At 44.6% G+C, this 20,204-nt stretch overlaps 1 protein-coding gene across 1 annotated transcript in view; it reads right to left on the reverse strand.

Annotated features, from left to right (window-relative positions):
• Positions 1-19,956, reverse strand: part of AHNAK2 (AHNAK nucleoprotein 2) — a 60,566-nt gene extending 40,610 nt beyond the window's left edge. Inside the window, exon 1 of the mRNA XM_041416841.1 lies at positions 19,717-19,956. Within this exon, the coding sequence (XP_041272775.1) occupies positions 19,717-19,771 (55 nt within the window). The 5' untranslated portion in view covers positions 19,772-19,956. The remainder of the gene's footprint in view (positions 1-19,716) is intronic.
• Between the last annotated feature and the right edge of the window lie 248 nt (positions 19,957-20,204).

Here is a 20,204-nt window from a genome sequence, read left to right on the forward strand (position 1 = left end):
GACAAACAACATACATTTTTAGAAACAGGCATGCAAAACAAGAAGCCCAGCCTAGATCATGGATTGATGTGGGGACAGCTCACTGGATGCAGAAATGTGACTCCCACCTCCAGGTGAGCGGTGCCAGCAGCAGCACTCCAGCAGGGCACAGCCTGTGGGGTGGCAGCAGCTGCATGTGCTCCATCCCCAGCCAGTGCTGCACTTCAGCTGTCTTTGCTGACTATATGGATGGGCGTTGTTTCTATCTTGTAAGAATTTTTAAAGCCCACATGAGACAAACTCCTGGCTAAGCTGAGAGGAGCCAACTGTTTTTCCATAAACCTGAAAGAAATGACTGTCGGTTTTCATGGTATTGGGAAATCTACATTCACTGTCAGTGGCTTTTTTCCAGTTTCATCTCGGAAGTGAAGGTGTAAGTCCGGATGTCTGAGCACTGCCCTGCAGCTGTGAGCCCAGTGAAGACAACTGCTGTGTCAGAGATTTATCCCCACACAACTTCAAGCCTAAAATCTCCCCTCTTTTCAGCCAATATGGTGCTGTTCTGGGACTGTCAAATTATTGCAACATTATTTGACTGACAGGAATTCATAATGCTCACTTGGTTTATTTTTAAATATTTATCAAATCCACTGTTTGTCTGCTGAGCTATTGAAAAAATGCTATCAGACCGATAATTTCCCAATTCACTAACTGATTCTAGCACGAGTTATTCAGTGAGAACACTCCAAACAGCCCTTGTGTTTACTCTTCTTGACAGACATCTAAATATTAAAAGATAAAGCTCTTTGAGTTATGCTGCAGCAATATTAAAAAATATTCCTTTCTGCTCAACTGCGTTGCCAGGGAGCACCATTGTATCTCACATTTCTCTATCCCGTATCTAACCCCATTTCCTAACTTCCCTGTTTTCTCAACATTGTTTTCTCTACTTTGTTCACAGGTAAACCTACAAACACACAGTTGAATGACACAAGCTTTCTTTTATTAGTGCTACTCACACCCTGACCTGTGCATGGACTCATGTTAGACTTGGGCATAAGGGTGTGCTGCTTTAACAGTAATTGAGAAATGAGATTAAAAACAATGGGAATATTCCTGTGTTTTCTTTGACCCAAAGAGAGAGAGGCAGTGTGTTCCATGAGATTGTAGTAAAGCATGCTCTGGAGCACAAATCCCTGTAGTTTAATGTGGAGGATGCAATGGTGATAGTTTCTATTATTTTTCCTTTTTAGCATTTATGAATTTTCAGATATTTGGGGGGAAAATATGAAGCCACAAATTCCCACTAGTAGATAAGGCTGGGTTGCAGAGATCAGCTAGAGAAAGCAAACTTGTCTGCATAATTCTGAAGAGAGTTAAAAAATTGAGGAACTCCAGCTGAAAGAGAAATAGGCTCCTAAGAGAATGAACCACAGGAAAAGAAAAAGGAAGGGAGAGATAAGATCAGTGTGAACTCAAGATACAGAACAGTGGATGGAAGTGAACAGACTGGCAATGAAAGGAATGAATGGGTGGAAGCATCTGGCCACCAACTCTTAGTTCTAGCCCAGAGGAAGAAAAATGTAGCATGAATCACCAATTTAGACATCTCCCATGCTTTGTCTCCCATGACTGCATTTTGTTACGACACAGGAATGTATATATTTATCTATTTCACAGTCAGTTAGTTTGAACTGAAAAGGTATTTAAGCCAGCCACACTAACTTCCTCTTAATTTCTTCTCTTTTGCAATACATAAACCATTAATTTGATTGATTTGCTTCAAGATTTTTTTTTTGCATAAAGCTCTTCCATTTGTAGGTAGACATGCAACCTCACAGACAGAGAGAGAGCCAGGTATGGAAATGAGGTTCCATCACTGCCTCTTTTAAGAAACCTCAGGGTTGGACTGAAAGACCTCTTTCTGAAGTTAATCAAGTCAGATGAGTTCCCCCCCAAAAAAGTGAATGGGTGTCATTCATGTGTCTTGTAACTTAACTGAAGTCTGTCCTCCAAATAGATTGGTCTTTTCATCTGAGAATTTACCCAAAAGAGGCTCCAGTGTCTACCTGCCTGTGGCAAGTTCTACCAGCACTACCTGCTTCCTGCACTAACACCAAGATGCAACTGACAATATTTTGTATAGAAAGAAGTTTCTCCTTTGTGAAGATAAACAAATGTCAACTCCAGGTATCCAGGGCTGGAGTAGTAAAATCCAAACTCATGGCAAAATAACCCAAACAAACCCAGGGAAGAGTTGTATCTTTTCAGAAATTCAAATATTCTCTTCCAGGATCCTAAACACCTAAATTTTTTTTCACTTTAGTAGTTAATATTGTTTCTGATGAAAAAATAAATAAATAAATAAATAAAGAGCCTAAAAATGCAGCTCTACAACCAGCATAAACAAAAACCCCCAACAATGACAGAGAAAGCATTATTTAGAAATGAAACAAAATGAGACATTTCCAAGAGCACTCTTTTCACTAGCAGGAGGAGAAGAAAGAGGAAACTAATTCACCCCGCACAATTTCTTTTATTTTGTCCTCGGGCATATGCTCCATCTCTCTTTGTCCCCCAAATGCATTTCCACTGGCCCTGACAGTGCTGGCATTGACCTTCTGCAGCCAAAATAGCTGGGACAGAACGAAGCAGAGAAACAGGAGCCAGCCAGAGCAAGGGGCAACGCAGCCACGGCTACGGACCTGGGGGAAAACTGCTGCAATTGGCAAGGCTCGTACAAAAGCCATGTTTTGTACAGGGCACCCATGGAGCTGCTGCCTTCCTGGCCTGCCAGTGGCGTGTCACATCAGTCAGAGCCGAGGGGACAAAGCCACCGCCTGCAGAACTGTCACCCCCTGGGCTGAGGAGTCACTGCTGCTGCTGCTGGACATCCATCTCCACACTGTGCTGAGGAGGGCTTTAAAAGTTAGTATTTACCCCATGTTCCCCACAACCATCTCGCTCCCTGCTCTCTGCTGCTTTCAGTTCCCCACTCAAATGGAGTTCAGAGCTGGCTGACAGTGAGTCTTTATTATTTTACTATTTCAAAAGCTGTCATGTGTGAAAAGCAGACCTGGGCTCCTCCCTGAAAAGTGAATATTAGTGACAAATAGCCGACAGGGGGAAAACAAAAGCAGCTCTTCAAGCTGGAAGGATAGATGTTAATTACCCGTGAATAACCTGTTTGTACTAAGTGGTAATGTTCAAGCACCTGGAAATAAAAAAAAACTATTTTAAACAAACTGTTTCTCTTTCTGCAATGTCATTATGCTGCCTTAAGCACTTTTATTTCCACAGTTTTGGTACTTCTGGATATCACAAAATCAGTTAAGTTTTCTTGTTTCGAAATCCAGGGAAGAAAATGCCCTAAGGACTGTCAAAGTATGGATACAACATTCACAAACTCTCAGTTTTCAATCACTTACCGAGTTAGATATTTCTGAAGTACTTTCAAGCATCTGTGTGACATTTGTTATATTTGATCAAGACACTTTTTTTCCTATCAAATTGAAAGTTGAAGGATATTGCCACCGATATGGAATAAGATAAAAAGATCTCATATAAAAAACAGCCATCAATAAAAGCCAAGTATAATTATTAAATGCAGTAGCTCAGATGCCATTGAAAAGAGCAGAACTTTTCATCTGCTATAGCAAAACACATTTCAGGTGCTTCACTAAATGTTGGGGGGTTTTTTTTCCCTTTTCCTGTATGGAATGTCCCTGTATGGAATGGCATAAACTCTTGCATTTTGTGGGTGCTCGTGTGTTTTATGTCATTCCTGCTGAGGAAATGCTTCAGCGAGCCCTCCCTTGTTGTCTTTCTCTCCAAAGCCTTAGAACAGTTCTTAAACAAAGATCTTAAAAGAGTCCTGGCAGATGATCCCACTATGTGCCCTGGGGTTTCCATGGCATTTAGTGGTGGTTACCAGTGATTAGCACGTTTGTGGAAGGAGTAATTGGGATCTGCACTGAAATAATCCCCGATGAAAGCTGCTCTCGGCGATGGAAGGGTGTAAATGTTCCCCTGGGCACCTGGCTGTGCCCACGCAGCCCCAGCCAGGAAAGGGCTGTTTGCTGGCACGGGGCATCTGTATTTCTTACAGATACTTCTTTTTAAGAGTGTTTTAACCCAAACCCTCACACACATCTGGAATAGCACCTGTTACTGGATTACTTGCACCTGTTTCCGTGTCCTGCCTGGTGGGCACCAGCTGGCAGATGCTGCCTTTGACAAGCAGCAAGAAGCCCAGGTGAATGGGAAAAGCAGGAGAAACTCCCTCAAAGTGGGAACAAGCAAGCACCAGCTCCTGTCTTGCTAGTAAAACAAACTGTTTTCCTCCAGATGATGAATACTCACCCTGTTTTGCCCCTCCGTTGCAGGGGCACAGAGGGAGGCTGGGGATTAAGGGAGGGTATTTCACACACACAGGGGCTGCTGTGTGTCTGTGGCTGGCACACACCACCATGGAAAAACAGGGTCAGGGCTGCTGCTGTGCCTGAGACTCGGTGTGCATCTTCAGGGCGTGGACTGGGACAGAGAAAGGACTCAGCAGATGACAATGGGGCTCAGTGTTTGCTGTAGGATGTCAGCAACACAGCAGGGTTTATTTCTTAATGAAGTGAGTCACTTGATTGGTATCAAGTATCTGTTAAGTTGAGTGATGGGGTGGATCCAAATGTTAGAGGACCTAGTTTTAAATATACCATTCACTACTCCGGACTGGCTTGCACTGTGTAAACAACATCAGTAAGAGATGGAAATACATTAGGTTAATTCCATCTGGGATTTCTAACTCTCCTGCTTCCTCACAGAGCTAAGACTGATTTTCCAACAACACAAAATTCACCTCAAAGCCCTACATCCCATCACCAAAAAGCCTTCCCTTGGACAGAGGAAAGCCAGAAGTACAGGGCAAGTAAAATCAGATAATCAGCACAGTTATCTGACTTCTGCACTTCAGCTTACTCAGCTGAACCGGCTCGCCGGTGTCCCAGAAAGGGAAGCTCTGGGAAACAGCAGCCAAGAGGGAGGAAGAAAAGGAGTGCTCCCTCCACAATGCATTTGTGATTCCACTGGCTTTGTCCTGTGCAGTTCCTATAGCTGGAATTAAATCTTTGGGCTTTAAGTATCTTGGGACGTATATGTATATTATGTATATCCTTGCATATTTTAGTTTCAGGTCTTTTCATCCCGTTTACTGCCACTGAAGTCAGCTATAGTATTGCCTGTGACTTTTAATAGCAGCAATGTTGAGCCCTTTAATGCTTCATTCCCGACCTTCTCCCTCTGAAGAGCAGTGGAAACAAGAGCAACCAACGTCAGACAGGGGTGAGAAATCCATCATGTCATCTTTTTCACCAGTCAGTGCCAGAGAAAGGTAAAATGTTACTGAAACTGCCGGACTTCTCAATACACATCCAGAAATTGAATTTAAACATTGATTGATGCTCCTGGCAGAGAAAATCACCTTGATAAATATGAATAGGATTCCTTTGGGTTCTGCTGAAACACTCAGCTGTGAGGCAGCATTTCTGTGTGGAGGAAGGAGCCCTAAAAGACCTTTCCCCATCACTGCACTGGTGCCTTTGAGTTCAGCTGCCAGCCACTTGGTTGGGTGAAGAAACCCAGTGTGTAATAATTAATTCCTCCTAATTTTCAATTATGCTAATGGTAAACATTCAGTCTTGCACAGCACACAGTGCTATGTTGGTTCTGGCTGCAGTTGCCAACAGATAGGAATCAATGAAGTGAGAGAGAATAGCTCATTTTTTTTAAAGGGAGGGAGACATTATATATATTGTGGAGTTTTGAGAGCAGAAGTGCTCTCAGTTGCTGATGAATACCCTGTAAAAGTAGGCTGAGAAGAAAGAGCCCAAAATGGGTCAGGAGCAGAGAAGAGCATTTATTCTGAGATCACAGCAAACTGAACAGTGCCAGCAGTGAGTCCTGTTCTTCCACAATCTATCTCACACAAGTGCTTGTGTCTTTGTTTGCTTATAAATAAAAGTATTTTAGTTTTATTTTTCCTTTAAAAAAAGGTATTGAATATATTTGTGGAGTAGAACTGAATCTTGAAGATTTTTATACAGTATTCATTAAAGGATTTGAAAAGCTAAATAAAGAATTACTGATAGTTTAGCTTTGTCTTGTTTCAAATAAGAACTGATGTTATTAATTAAAAGAATCCCAAGAAGTATCTGGATTGACCAGTAACAAAATTGAACAGCAAAAAAAGAAGGGAGAGGGGATGTAGCTCTTCTCTTTTCTACCTCATGCTTGGTCAGCTTAATTATGTTAGCTTAGTTTAAACACCTTTGTTTTTAAAAAATGGGGAAAAGTCCTTAGAAGTTCCTTTACTTGAAATAGGTATTCCTGTGGACGAATGGTTAAGACAGAAGTTAGTGGGGAATTTTTAAAATCCATTTTTTAGCCACTGTTCAGTTCTTGCTCAAGGAACAGAAACGGAGGCTGTAGTGCTCCTCATGGTATCACTCATGATCCTCCCTGCTCACACAGTCCTGAGCTCCCTCCAAGCCCCTCTGGCAGCTGCAGGATCCTGCCTGGACTGGGCTCTTGCCCGGGCATACCCATGTGCCACATCCCAGCCCATGATTCTGAGTAATACGAGTGACTCAGGAGGAAACACATGTGACACCTCACAAGCAGCTCTGTGAAGGCTTCCAATTTCCCACTACACAGCCACATGATTCATCACCTTCTTCTTCTGCTGATGGCTTCCTATCTAGAGAGTGGTTCAGTTCAACAGCACTGGCCCTACATGGCCCTTTGAGTTGCCAAATTCAAAATCCTAGTTTCAGGAAACTATTCCTTTTCCAAATATTCAACAAATACGTGACAGAGAAAAAGGTGTGATAGGGAAACAGAAAAGCAGAACTGCAAGCATCACCTGCTTAAGTGTGATTTGTTAGTCTTTACTAAAGGTTTTTGGGTGCAAGAAGAGAAGAAAGTTATCCTTTAAGCAGCACCCATGAATGAGGATGCTGTGTGATGGGGAAACAGCACGGGGTCAGTCCTCGGGCTGCCTTTTTCTTTTGCTTAGGGCAGTGACAGGGCTCAGAGTGTCTTGTGATAAACTACTGCCTGGAGCTCATTTCCATCTGTAATTGTTAGCACAGCTGAGCATTGTCCCTGCTAAAGGAGTAAAGGAATCACCCGTTGTTACTCCGGGCTCCCTGGTGACTCAGCTCCCGAGCGCTATTTCGGGTGGCAGAGGAGAGAGGCTGCCAGGCTGGCATCCATCCCCTCCTGTTTCCCTGGTGGAAATCCCATGTGGCTGCACAGGACAGGCTCTGGAGCTCTGCGAGCTGTCTGAAGGGCTGTCACGGATGTGCTACAAGTGATCCATCATTCACCCGCGGGAGGAAAGCCAGAGGAAGGGAAACTAAAACGTGAATCTGGTGAGCACAGAAACCCAGCAAGTGATTCATGCTGTGTGGAAAACGGGCCTCACTGGGTCTAGGCCTGTAATTCTGTAGAATTAAGCACAGCTACAGGGGCTAATAATTTATCTCATTTACAACAACATTTACCTTTCTCTTGGTTCTGAAAAATGCCCGGGCACAGCACGTGTACCATGGGTGAGCCTTCACCATGTCTGCTTGCCCAGGTGCTTTTCAGCTCCCACAGATGGCAAAGGGAGGTGGAATTCTGTTCCTCTCTTGTGAGCAGGGAGATAAGGGTGCAGAGCAGATTTTGCTTAGCATGCAAACCCAAAGAACAACAATTAAACCAGACTTGATTTGGTTTGTGTTCCCTCTTATGTGCGGTTATGCTGGATTCAGAGGGTTTCTCATTCACTTTCTTTTCTGAGCCCTTCTAATTGTGGATTTCAGTAAGAAACATGAACACCACTCCCCTGCTTCCTGCAGAGCTGCAGGAGGAGCTGGAAGGGCTGGGCACATTGCAGAAGGGTGCTCAGCTTTTGCCCCATGACCCCCTCAGGTTCACCTTTCTGCTCGCCTTGCTTCCATCATTTTCAGCTCCAAGACTAATTCTGGAATCACATCCATAATGCTGTGGCCGAGGACTATTCTCTACTTGCATTAGAATATTTTTATAGTCCATTTTGCTAAGGAATCACAACAGAAAATCTGCAGATTGCCTTTTCTGATTATTCTCTCACTCCTTGCTGAAAAGTTTCTCTCATTATTCTGCTGAACAGGGAAATTTCAACAGGGAAAAGCCAATGAAACACAGTTTATATTCAAAGTTCTCACTCAACAAGAAATGGATTTTTTTTTTCTCTTGGGAAAAGAATTAATTTCCTCTCCTGGATTTTGAACTTTATTCCTTTCTTACAGATCCTTTGGTGAGAAATGAAGGACCCATTAACCATCTCCAAACTGATCATGTACCACAGAAAACCAGAAGCCCTTGGAGGCAACGTGAAGTCCCCAATCAACAAACTGAAACTTTAAAACTGGTAAAGGAATGAAGGAGTGAAACATCCCAAATGCCCAATCAGTCAGTTTTATTATCATGTTGTGTGTGGTCTCTGTGAAAATCTGGCCACATCTCACAAACTCTGAGACCATCAAAAAGATGTTGCATGTGCATACCCCATAATAAAGCCATTAGAAACCCAAGAGGAGTTTTCTAGTGTGAGTCATGATACTCAGGAAGAGATGAGGCAGGGCAGCCAATTCACTTTTAAACAGCAGTGTGAGCCCAGTGCAAATTCAGCAAATCCAGACGACCTGGATATCGCACACAGTGTTTTATTTACAGCCTCAGAAATGCCTAAATCCCAACCAAGCTGCAAATCTAACTCCCTGCACTGATATGGAGGCAGGAGGGAGGGTCCAGATGCAAGAAACAGCTTCAAAGATTTATCTTAGCACCCACCTAAGCCTCCAGTAGACTTGGAGAGAGGAGGACCAAGGGCTGTGAGGTAAAGGAGTGAGGGCATGGATGAACTGGTTCTCAGTAACTGCACAGAGGAGAGCCTTGGTGAGACCTTAAAGACATCTTGGGAAAGAGATCAATTTCAGGTACAGCACCAATCTTCTATTTTCTTAGTTCACACTTTTTTATCTTGAGGACATTTTGGCTTTTTTAGTAGAGAACAAGTTATAACAGAGCAGCACTGCAGAACATCCTTGGGGTGGCCATGAACCAGAGCAGGTTTGGGAATCTGCAGCTCAGGACCCACAGTTGTCCTTCAGGGCGCTGCAAAAAGGGAAGTTACCCTGCCAGATGTTAGCTACATCCTTCCAGCAAGGCCACCCATTAATATTAAGAAACAGCCACTTTATGAAGAACAAACCAACCAGGAACTCAGCAGAGCAGAACAGTGCAGGGCCAAGATACAGAGGGCATTGGGTGTGTGCTTCAGACAGAGCCAACACAAGACAGGCAGGAGCCTGAAGCAGCCCTTCCTTCCCAACCATGGCAGTATTCTCTTAGCTCAGTTGCCCTGCCTGTTCACCCCCTAAAACTTCACTGTTTCTGGACAGAACGTGTGCTTACCAGGAACACCCACTCCTGGGGCAGGAGAGATGGCAGCACATCAGCCTCTGCTTGGGATGAATCCTGCAGATGGTAGAGGAGGAGAGGGGAGACAGCAGGGAAGAACTGTGGCAGGCTGGAGGGATTCAGCTCAGGTACAAGATGGACTTAGTCAAGGCTCAGCCAAGGAGAGCACATCTTCACCTGGACTGAACAAGAAGTGTGGAGGAAACCTCCAGAGCTCTTGGAGGCAGATGCCAGCAATGCAGAAGAAGCTGGAATTTAATGTGTGACACAATGAGGAAGGCAGGGTTAGAGAGATGGGTCTAGTGGGAAACAGTCTTCTCAGGAGTGTAGCTAGGATTTGCCCCTCGTGCATTTTCTGCCCACCACAACTGCATTTCACAAATCCTCTAGCACACAGCTTCATGGGGAAGAGACTAGGGGAAGATTTTGAGCATCCATTAATAGCAGATTAAGTAATTTGGTGGTAAGATTTTAAGCCAAGGTGTATCCATTGATGGCCAAACGCCACAATTCCCATTTTAGACCCCAAATGTTCAAAGAAAAACTTAGGACAGACTGAACAAACCACCACCCACAGCTGGTGATTTCAAAACTATTGTTATTTCCCTGGAATCCTGGAAATCTCTGACTGCTGAGCAAGTAATTTTCACTCATGAAGGATTTAAGCTTTTTTTTTGAGGTGGCACTTTGCCAGCAGAAAGAAAGGTGGTGCACATCAAAAATGCTGGTTTTAGTTTTGGCCGTACCTGCTGACCCTGACCTGGTGACAGACAGAACACACTGAATGCTTTATAATGCATAAATACTTTGTCCATCTGGAAGGGATGCACTCAGGACCTCCCATGGTATGACACACTGAATGGCCACCCTTTCTCCTGTACCTACTGGCATCTCACAAGGCAATTAGAAGATGATTTCAAAGCCACTGCTCCTGCCTTGGGGGTCCCATAGCCCCTTGCATCCTTTTGTCTTTAATTTCAAAAAGCATCATTGTCTACTCATTCTGAAAATAAGGCTGTCCCTCAGGTTTAGGCACATCCATGAGTTTGCCCCTCTCATCAGTGATCACAAGCAATGAAGGACAAGCACAGTTGGTAGAAATAAGGGTGTAGTTACAGGCTTTTGCATCAAGTCACACCTTCCCCCAACCTCTAGGGTAAGAAATCTGTGCATTCTCCAAGTCTGGAGAGGTGTCAGTCAGACTGAGTGTACTGAAAGCCAGAATGGGTAGATGCCTGGTTTAGGACCTTTCCATGATACTTTGAAGTATCCAAACAAGACAGCACAGCAAGAATTACGAGAAAATTGACACCCTCAAGCACAGACAGACTTTTATTCTGAAAAAACTACTTAAATGCAATCTGCTGCTGTGTAATATATATGCCAGAGGGACAAAATATGGTGTAAAGTAAGATCTCAGCAAGTTGAGATCCAGCTTACATATTTGGCCTATTTAATCCAAGGATGAAAATAATTACACAAAGTCAGTCCAAGCAATCCCAGAAGGATTTGAACATATGAAATACAGTCACTGCAAGCAGCGGAAGGAAGGGAGAGCTTCACCAGTTTCAGTTCCCCTTGGCTTTCCTATGCTTGTGTGTGAATTTGGCCCAGAAAACTGTCTGGCACAGGGGATGGTGATCATTCATCCTTTCTATTTGCACAAGAATGTGGGAAGGGCTTAGAAAAAGCTCCTCTTCTCCCATCTGGGGGTCTGGGTGAGTGCCAGTTAAGTTCAATGATGCATAACCATTTCAAGAAGCTCCTTGCCACTCTCTGTTTTGCAGGCATTTGTAATGAAAGCAAATGTACATGCCCCAGTAGCATGTTGGTTGTTCTGTCAGGGTAGGGGGTATCCTACTTTTCTCTGCTTGTCCTGACAGTAATACCAGGCAGAAAGGAAACGAAACCAGTTTATCACCTTAGCACATATCCAACAAGATTTTCAAACTCCAGCAGCTGGGGAAAAGAGAGGGAAGAAACTTAACATGCAGGTAGAAAGTCTTGATATGGTGTGTGCTCAGAGAAGCCAGAAACTACATCTTCTTGAGGGCACCAAGTGCCTCTTCTCACACACATGAGCAGCAAGGCAGTGGAGGCAAAGCAACGGGATGAGCTGCAAGAAGCGAGCTCCTACCTGGAAGCCGTGGGGAGGTTTCAGTCCTGGTGTCCTGCTGACAGTGTCCCTGCTGTGATGGATGAGGTGCTTTGCTTTGGGTCATTCATGCACCCAGGTCCCTGGGTGGGGCCAGCAGGGGCGGCTTTGGCTCCAAACCCCGCCTCGCAGCATGTGAGCCCTTCCCAGCCAGCCCTTCCCAAAGGGTGCTCCCCTGTGCCATGTCTCTGGGAGCCCTCCTGAGGAGCCTCTCTGCGTGCTGAGCGGCGAATTGCAGCCAGCCTGCCTCGCCTTTGAGTCCTGGCCAAGGCTTTGTTTGTTTTCTCTTCTGTTTCAAATGTCCTCTGTGCCTTTCTGGCTCAGCTAATTAGCTACAATGCGCTGCTTCTCCAGTTTTTAAGTGCTGCCCAAATAATAGTGGTCAGACCTTGAGAGACTTTAAAGCCTGTGCTGAAGGTGTGCTGAGGAAGGAAGGTGGCCTCTGCCTGTGGCAGGTTCATCCAGCTGATACAGAGAAAATCAGAAAAGACACAGAGGCTTGGGGTCAGTCTCATAGTGGGGTTTGAACCTTGGTATCTGCAGTGCCCTGCAGCCAGAACTGCCACATCTATGCTTCTGGTCCTGGCACACATCACGGCTCAGGTAACAGAGGGGAAGCTATCAAAACCTGCAGTTGCAGGAGGGGTGGCTGAGATGGAAAGAATGACACCATGAACACATTGGTGCAAAGGAACATCTCCAGGGCATCCTCAGCAGCCATAAAGAGTGAGAAACCTGAGAAAGAGGCACCTGGGGAATGGGGGGAACTGCTCTGACCCTGCTCAGAGGGAGAGACAGGAGAAAGACAGAAAGGCCATGTATAGGCAAGAAAATCAGGAAGAAAAGCAGCCTCAGATATTTGGAGTTGTTCTATCAGATGGACCATCAAACTGTATTTTAAAGGTTTGTCTGAGCTTGACTGTTCTTACAGCTCCATGATGTCACTTATCTTTACCTACCACAAGGCAGTTTGTCCAGGGGTTAAAACTGCAGTTTCCAGCCATGTGGCAGCCTGTTGTAATCCGCCCCTATTACATAACCCAGCAAATATTTTGCTAAAGTTCAGTTTAATTGCAGGATTGATGGTGGCTAGAAGTCTATTCTCCTTTATGAATTTTTCCCCTTTGGAAATCAGGATAGACACATGCAAAGGGCAGTTTTTTCTCTGCTTGCCTTATTCAGTGGCTAAGAAAAGGCACTGTGTTCCCTCTCACACCAGTCATGTTTTGCTTCTCAAGGGAAAGGTTAACATCTCTCCTTTCCCTACTTCTCCTGCTGTGGCACATACCAGAGATCAGAGTGCAAGAGACAAACATGACACAAGTCAAGCAAAGAACTAGAAATAGGGTAGGGAGGAGGTGCGTTATCCTTAGTCCAAATTAGGAGGAGCCCAGCTATTCTTGTGCTGTTTTCCTAAGGTCAGTCTGGATTAGGGGAGGACACAAAGGGGAAGGGAGTGAGACAAAAAAAGTTTTGCTATTTGTCTTTTTCCTGAGACTGTTTATAGGTTGCTTGACATCATTTCATGATCATTCATGGCAAAGCTTTCCTAGGCTGTTTTCTTCCTCCTCCCTTTAATGCCACTGTTGCCTTTCTGATGATGGGTGGGATCTGTGTGGCTCTTTCCAGATCTCATATTTTCTCCTGCTCTTCTTCATGTGCCTCTCTCTTCTCATCATATTGTTGGCCCTTCTGTGTAATACAGAGAACAGCTGTTGGAGGCTCAGATATGCTGAATGTTGGGCCAGATCACAAATTTCTCTGTTCTTTACAACAACTTCAGATCCAGCTCTTTCAGATCCATGCTGAACCACCTTTTCCATCTTTTCCATACCCTCTTTTAATCCTTTTTGTTTTTCTAATCACAGCTGTAATCCCCATCTACTAAAGCTTTTTGTGGCCCAGCTCCCTTTTCCAGTTACACTAGTGCGAATCCAGAGTAAATCTGCTGGTGTAATTGGGATCATAAGATATGAGATGACTGTACCTTCCAGGAGCCAGAGCCAAAACCAATGTCACTGTCATCAGCATCTTTCTCGCTGTTGTTTCCAATATCAAAGAGACATTGTAGTCTGGGAACAGTGATACCAATCATCAGACTGGGAGTTAAGTTGCATCATTTACCTACTTCAACCTTCTCCAGATGCTTTCCAGCCATTAATTAAGTATAGCAGCCCAATAAAGACAAGGGTTATCATTTTCAGGGTGAGGCACTAAGAAGGCAGCAATGTTCTCAAAGGTACATACGAAGAGTCCCCCCTGGCTCTGTGGTGAAGCCCCACATTGATTTTATTGGCTCAAAATCAGCAAGAGTAAAAAGAAACAAACGAAAAGTCCCTGTCTCTTGTCTATGTCTTACCAGACTGTTGATCCCATTGGGAAAAGGGGTGCCACAGAATGGGTGCTGAGTCTTTGCCATGCCACAGTTGTGTCAAATTTGGGGTTGGTGTTTTGTTGAATAGGGTCAGAGGAAATATAAATGTCTGTGACAAGCCACTCCATATGGTACTGGCTTCACGGGGCTATCACATTTCCCCTTCTAGCCCATGGCAGCAAGCTTCCAGGTCCCTTAGGATTTGGGGATAGATTTTCCCTTTCATGCTATTGTTGAGTCCCAAAGGGATTTACTGATGTTGGTCATCAGTCCAAGCTAAACACAGCTTTAGCCACAACACAAACCAGACCTTGAAAACAAAAGTGTGGAGAACTTGATCTGTTCTGCATTCATCCACATTCCCAGCACTTCTCCTGAAACACATCTGATGCCACAGTAGCTTAAAGGATTCTGCTTCATGCTGTGTGTCATGAACTTAAAAAAAAAAAAAAAAAATAGAAGCCTGGAAAACTTCCCAGATTGTGCAGTGCATCTGCCTTTTGTGCCCTAAGAAAAGGGTGAAGGTGGTAGACCTGTTTCCTTTAATTTTCTTGGTCCATAAGCGTGCATCATGTTCTCACACAGGACTGGTCTGCTGGTCCATCCCAGCTGTGTGTTTCATGAAGAAAAGTTTGTATTGAGGTGAGATGGAGAGCCCCATGGCAGTGAAAGACAGATGAAACAGTTTTGTTTCTTGTCTCTTATGTATTTTAAATGCAAGTAGAAGAGTGTATGTTTAATGCACCTGTGTAATTTACAATTAATTCGCTAGCATTAATTTACTAACATTTCTCCCACAGTAATTCTAACTAGATAGATTTATATTTTTTTGTACAGCCTGTTCTGACAGAGGAAGATACACTGATAGAAATCTAATGGTAATATGTACTAAAGAAAACTGGAAGCCCAGCCAGGACTAATTACTGCAACCTCAGACCTGGCTGCTGTCCGCATGGTGAGGCTCTGTGCAAGCACACGGCTGGCAGGGTTAGTAGGGGAACAAACTACTGCAGAAACAGGAATGAAAGGTTACACTTGTGCAACTCTTATGGCCCTGAAGATACTTCAACACAAAATATTATGCCAGCAAGTTTTGGTACACAGACACTACTATTTAGTTGTAATATCTGCTACTAATAAGTACAGAGGCTTAAGGCTAGAAAAATTGGAACCTTATTGGCATTTTCAAACTCATCTGTGTCTCATGACTGGACACAGTTATGCAATTGTCTGTGCTGCCATAAAGGCAGGGGTGTATCCTTGAGAAATAATTATTCCTTTGGTGTTTGAGAGTTTGGGGCCCTGAATTTCCTACAGTGAACACACTCTAGCATGGGCTGGCCAGGATGGAGAAAGCTCCCTCATGCAGAATATCTGCCCCATGTGCCTTTTCTTACACATGGCTCTAGGAGGTCCTTGTTATCCCTTCTCTGCACCCCCTGCACTGCCACATCATCCCCAAAGGTGTGCTCTCAGTTAAACCAGGGAGAAAATAACCCTCCTGCAGCCTCACTGCCAACGAGAACCCATGGGGATATCCACTGCTCTGTAGTGCAGCCCTGAGCACCCCACACATCCAGGTTATCCATGGTGGCTGCACTGGCAGACACTACAGGACGGACATGCTGGGAGTGGCACTGTGGTTGGGACAAAGGTGCACTGCCCTGTGCCATGGGAAACACGGAAACAAGGAAAGCACAACGTCCATCTGCACAGAGCACTGGCACAGGGTGACCGTGCGTGCTGCAAGCTTGGATCCAGAAGTATTTTGCAGCCACTCCTCCGTACAGACAAGCCCAGCCTGGATGATTGTTTGAGTGTTTGTCTTGGCAGCGAGTTCCCACCTCAAACCAAGGGTGTCATTTATCTCCGGTGGTGGCAGCGCTCGCCAGAGCGAGGAGCAATAGCAGCAGCCCTGGAGGCCCTGGCTCGTGGGGCTCTCCCTGGCCTTTGCTTCGCATTCTTCCACCTCTCACACAGTAACAAGGGCCCTGCAAAAGAGGCTGCTGCAGCCAGATGCCTTGGACAGAAACAGATGGTGCCCAAACTGCTGGGCGAAATGCATCACGCTCTGGTGCCCAGGGAGGAGCACACTACCAAAGCGGGCTTGAGATGTCTGTTGATCTTCCTTCTTGAAGTTTTGAAATGCGGCAGTAAAGAAAAATCAACATTTTTCAGCTGGTTTTGGTTTGCTGCTGGGGTATGTCCATTCCTCACATGAATCAGAAGCTGTGGCAAACACAATGTGCTGTGCCTCTGGCGGGTACATACCATCCCCATTTCTTGCAGCTTGATGGAGAACAGCAAACCCTTCATTGGACAGGGCATGGACAAAGAAAGCCTTGTTGCCTGTGGGGCTGTGTCATGCCGATGTTTCTTTTCCACTTGTGCTCATAAGTCACCAACGAGCCCGTGCGTACCCATTGGAAGTAGAAGTGTGAAACTAATAACTAAAAATATAAACTCTGGAGGGAAGAAGATGAGTCAGGAGGGAGGGAAGACCCAGAGCAGCCAGAGGGATGCAATTTACTGAGCCTGATTCATGATGCTGGCAGGGAGCTCTCTGCCAGAGCCAGATGAATCAGATTCTCTTTCAGTCCATGCTGGCACCACAGTTATTTTGGTGTCACCATGGGTAGAACAAGAGTAGATACTGGGAAGCATTACTGTGCAGAGAGAGTGTGTGCTGAAACTGAAACAGCTTGTCATTTTAACAATATTCTCACTGAATGAAGTAAAAGGAGGGAAAATGAAATATGCTGGTATGTCAGGTCAGAGTTTCTCCTGAGAGCCGGGGCGGTGTTCCTCACCCAAGCTGGGAGTCGGACTCCTATAGGTTTTTTTAATCTCTGTCTCTTGGTGGGGCTGGAATAGATGCTGTTGCAGCTCATAGTCAAACATCTTGAGAAAAATTTGCTAAGAAAAAGTGCAACTGTGCTGGCATTTTTGTTTACATCCTCAAAATTTGTGGACCATATTCAGCAGTTCATACGATGGAATGGACACGCAGCCTTTGGCATGGCAGACAAGAGCAGAGGAGAAGGGATGTCACTGTACTTGTAGTGTTTTTCTGGATGTCACAGCTGGAAATGGAGTCCTGACCAGGGACTTCTACAGCTCCAGCTGATCTCAGGATCTCAGGTGTGTTATTCCCACACAGTGCAAAGATCAACATGGCACCTGAGAAGCAGCAATCTTGGGGTCCAGGTGTCCATTCAGCAGAGGAATAAGGCACATGTTTTATTTTGACCCTTGCTGCAATCTGATGGCAATTAGGAGGCCATAAACACTTGCTCAGTGTCTCAGTGAATGAAATCTTTTACAGCCATTAGTTTCTGGGGATTTAGATCATGCCCCAAAACAAGGCGAAAAAAAGATTTAGAAAACACTTGTGCTAGAAGGACCTCTATATTTTAGGATTTGGCCAATTGCCACAGTTTGCTGACGGAGATGTTCCCTTCTCCTACTTATTTGTTGTTCTGGCTCAAAAATTATCCATGAAAAACATGTTCATCAACAACAGCAAAACACTCCCAGCCTCCTCCAGATGTCAGATCCAAGTGCATGCCTATTCTTGCCTGGCTAGTAAAGAAAACTGGCAAATTTCTGTTTATCTGTTTCTCACCTGTGTCATCATGACAGTCAGCTAAAGCAGGAGCAGTGAATATAGCCGGCAGAGACAGGAGCTTACAAAACCAGCCTATTTTTAGCCAGCCCTCCTTCCATGCTGGGGAGGAAACGAGGCATTTAATACGCTCTGCTTGATGTGGGATTCATAGTGTGGTTTTCCCCACCCTTGCTCAGATGATCCTGCCTCATCACCACACTGATACTCCTTTCTCAAACCCCTATCACATGCCTGGGCAGCCAGCCAGCCTACCTGAGAAAAACAGAGCTGCTTCTCCCCGCCACACCCTGAGCTCGAGGATGGTAACCCATTGTCAGGAAACATCAGCAATAACTTTGGAAAGCACATGCCTGTCAAATTTCACATCTTTCCCTGCTGCATCCCTTCCCAGCACAGATCTTGTTGAAGGTGCCACTTCTCTGATCCTGCTTGGCACCTCCCGGGCACCAGGGGCTGGTTGGTGCCATGGCACAACCCCATGCAAGAGATGCTCCTCTTACATCTGACACACCAACAGCATCCTTTCACACCATCCAGAAAACTGCAACCACGGAACTAACAATCCAGCTTCATGGCATGGGGGAATTTTGTTTCCTTAGCCAAAAAAAGCCTGAAAAAAACCCAACCCAAGCATTAATCGGTGAGGAAAGCCTGGTTTGGTGGCGTGCTCTGTTAGTGTTCTGGTTGTATTTGCTTCTGTTATGTAGCACCTACAAGTCCCAAGAATGTCTCTGATGTGGTAAACAGAAAGAGTAGTAAGAACCACAAAAGTAGTTTGTTTGCTAAACAAGTAAATCTGTGCAGGCAGACAAACATTAGGAAAATGCTACTACCGGAAAAGTCACATTTATAAAAGAAAATATTTTCACCCAAACTATGTCAAATATATTTTGAATAAATAATATTTAAATACTGTCAGACTGTAATCCTAAAATATTTCCTATAACCTTGTAGTGATTCAATTGGTTTATCTAATCATCAGGTAACCAGCATAGAGTCAGAATGTATCTTTTGTTGGGTGGAGAGATATGAGTTATTCCTTGAGTTGTCTCCTTGATTCCAACAAGTCAGTTTAGGCAGTAATAGGACTCAGAGTCTGCCAAGCAATTTCTGACTTTCCATTGTTACGGAAAATATAATCTTAAACTATTTACAGAAGAAAACAGAAATAATCAGGCATTTAAAGAAAAAAATTAAAAGTGCTCTGCTTTTAGACTATTGAAATCTTACAGACTGTGTTTTGTAGATTATAACTTCTACCAGAATAAACAACAAGGAAATTTATTGCAGAATATAGATAAACATAATTTTTGTATATTTTAGGGAGAAAAAGATACTGTAGAAATTTCAGATTCCTGCCATTTTTGTAGATACAACTTTAAGATTACAAGTTGCTTGTTTTAAAACAGGTCAATCTCTGCATAAACTAAAGAGCAGATTTGTAATTTATTGATACTCTTCTGCCAGCTAAGCACTGTTTTGCATTACTCTTTAGACTCATTCCTCCAGTCATCACTGTTCTGCTGCAGCGATATTTTATATTAAAATGTGTATCTTTCCCCTTTAAAAAAAACCATTAAATTGCTAATTTCCCCCTGCTCTGCAGGGAAACCCAGGAAAATAATCCCTTCTTCCAGAGTGTCGTGTTGTCCAGCCAACAGACCGAATACAGAGCACAGGACACGTTGAATTTGCAAACATACAGTGCACAGCACAGCTTTAGCCATTGTAAATGCCGGGTGGATTGGATCATGCAGGAATCCTGCTACTCTGAGAAATGAAGGGCAAGCTCGTGAATTAAGGCATGCAACCCGACAGAGGTCATTTAGACACAGCTTGAATTTAATTTGTTTACAAAGTCAAAGGCTTCTTTAAGCATAGCTTCGACATGTGCAGGAAAGTTTAGAGGAGGTAACGACAGGCTTTTCTTAACTCTATTTTTCCTTATCTGATTCATGCAGCATCAGAGAAAGCCACACCCCAGCAGCTGCAGGGTTTGCCTGGGAGGCTGAGTCGCAGCGAGCGGAGCACAGGGAAGCAGAAGCAGAATACAGAAAAGTATAGAAAACGTAAGCCCACCACTGGCTGGAGATCCTTGCCAGTTAGGAAGAACTAGATGAAAGCAGTCACACATCTTGGTAGATTGTGGTGGTACAGCAATAACAAGAGAGGAAAACTTTGTCTTTTCAGAGGATCCCGGTGCAGAATCAGTCCCAATCCAGAGGAGGAGACGGAGACTTTGTGATTTTGTGCTGCAGGAAAAGTGCAGCTAGACTGAAACTAAATGCTGACACACTCCCCAGCCTCTCAGTGAATATACATCCTTGGATGCCAACCAGATTATTCCGGGCTGCCCTGCATTGCATTATGCCTCACTGCTCACTGCTTGCAGAGCTGGAGTTCAGGTCATTGCAGAGAGGGAAGAGGAGTGGTGAGGATGTTCCTCGCAGAGTCTGAACACACTTAGGGAGATTGATGAGGGCTGCTCGATTGGCTGCTGCACTCCCCGGGCTCCAGCGGAGAGGCCACGCTGACATGAGAGCACAGCAGCCTCCTGCTGATGGAGA

This window comes from Onychostruthus taczanowskii, unplaced genomic scaffold (genome assembly GCF_017590055.1).
Source record: "Onychostruthus taczanowskii isolate IOZ18803 unplaced genomic scaffold, ASM1759005v1 scaffold1, whole genome shotgun sequence".
Taxonomy (NCBI): Eukaryota; Metazoa; Chordata; class Aves; order Passeriformes; family Passeridae; genus Onychostruthus; species Onychostruthus taczanowskii.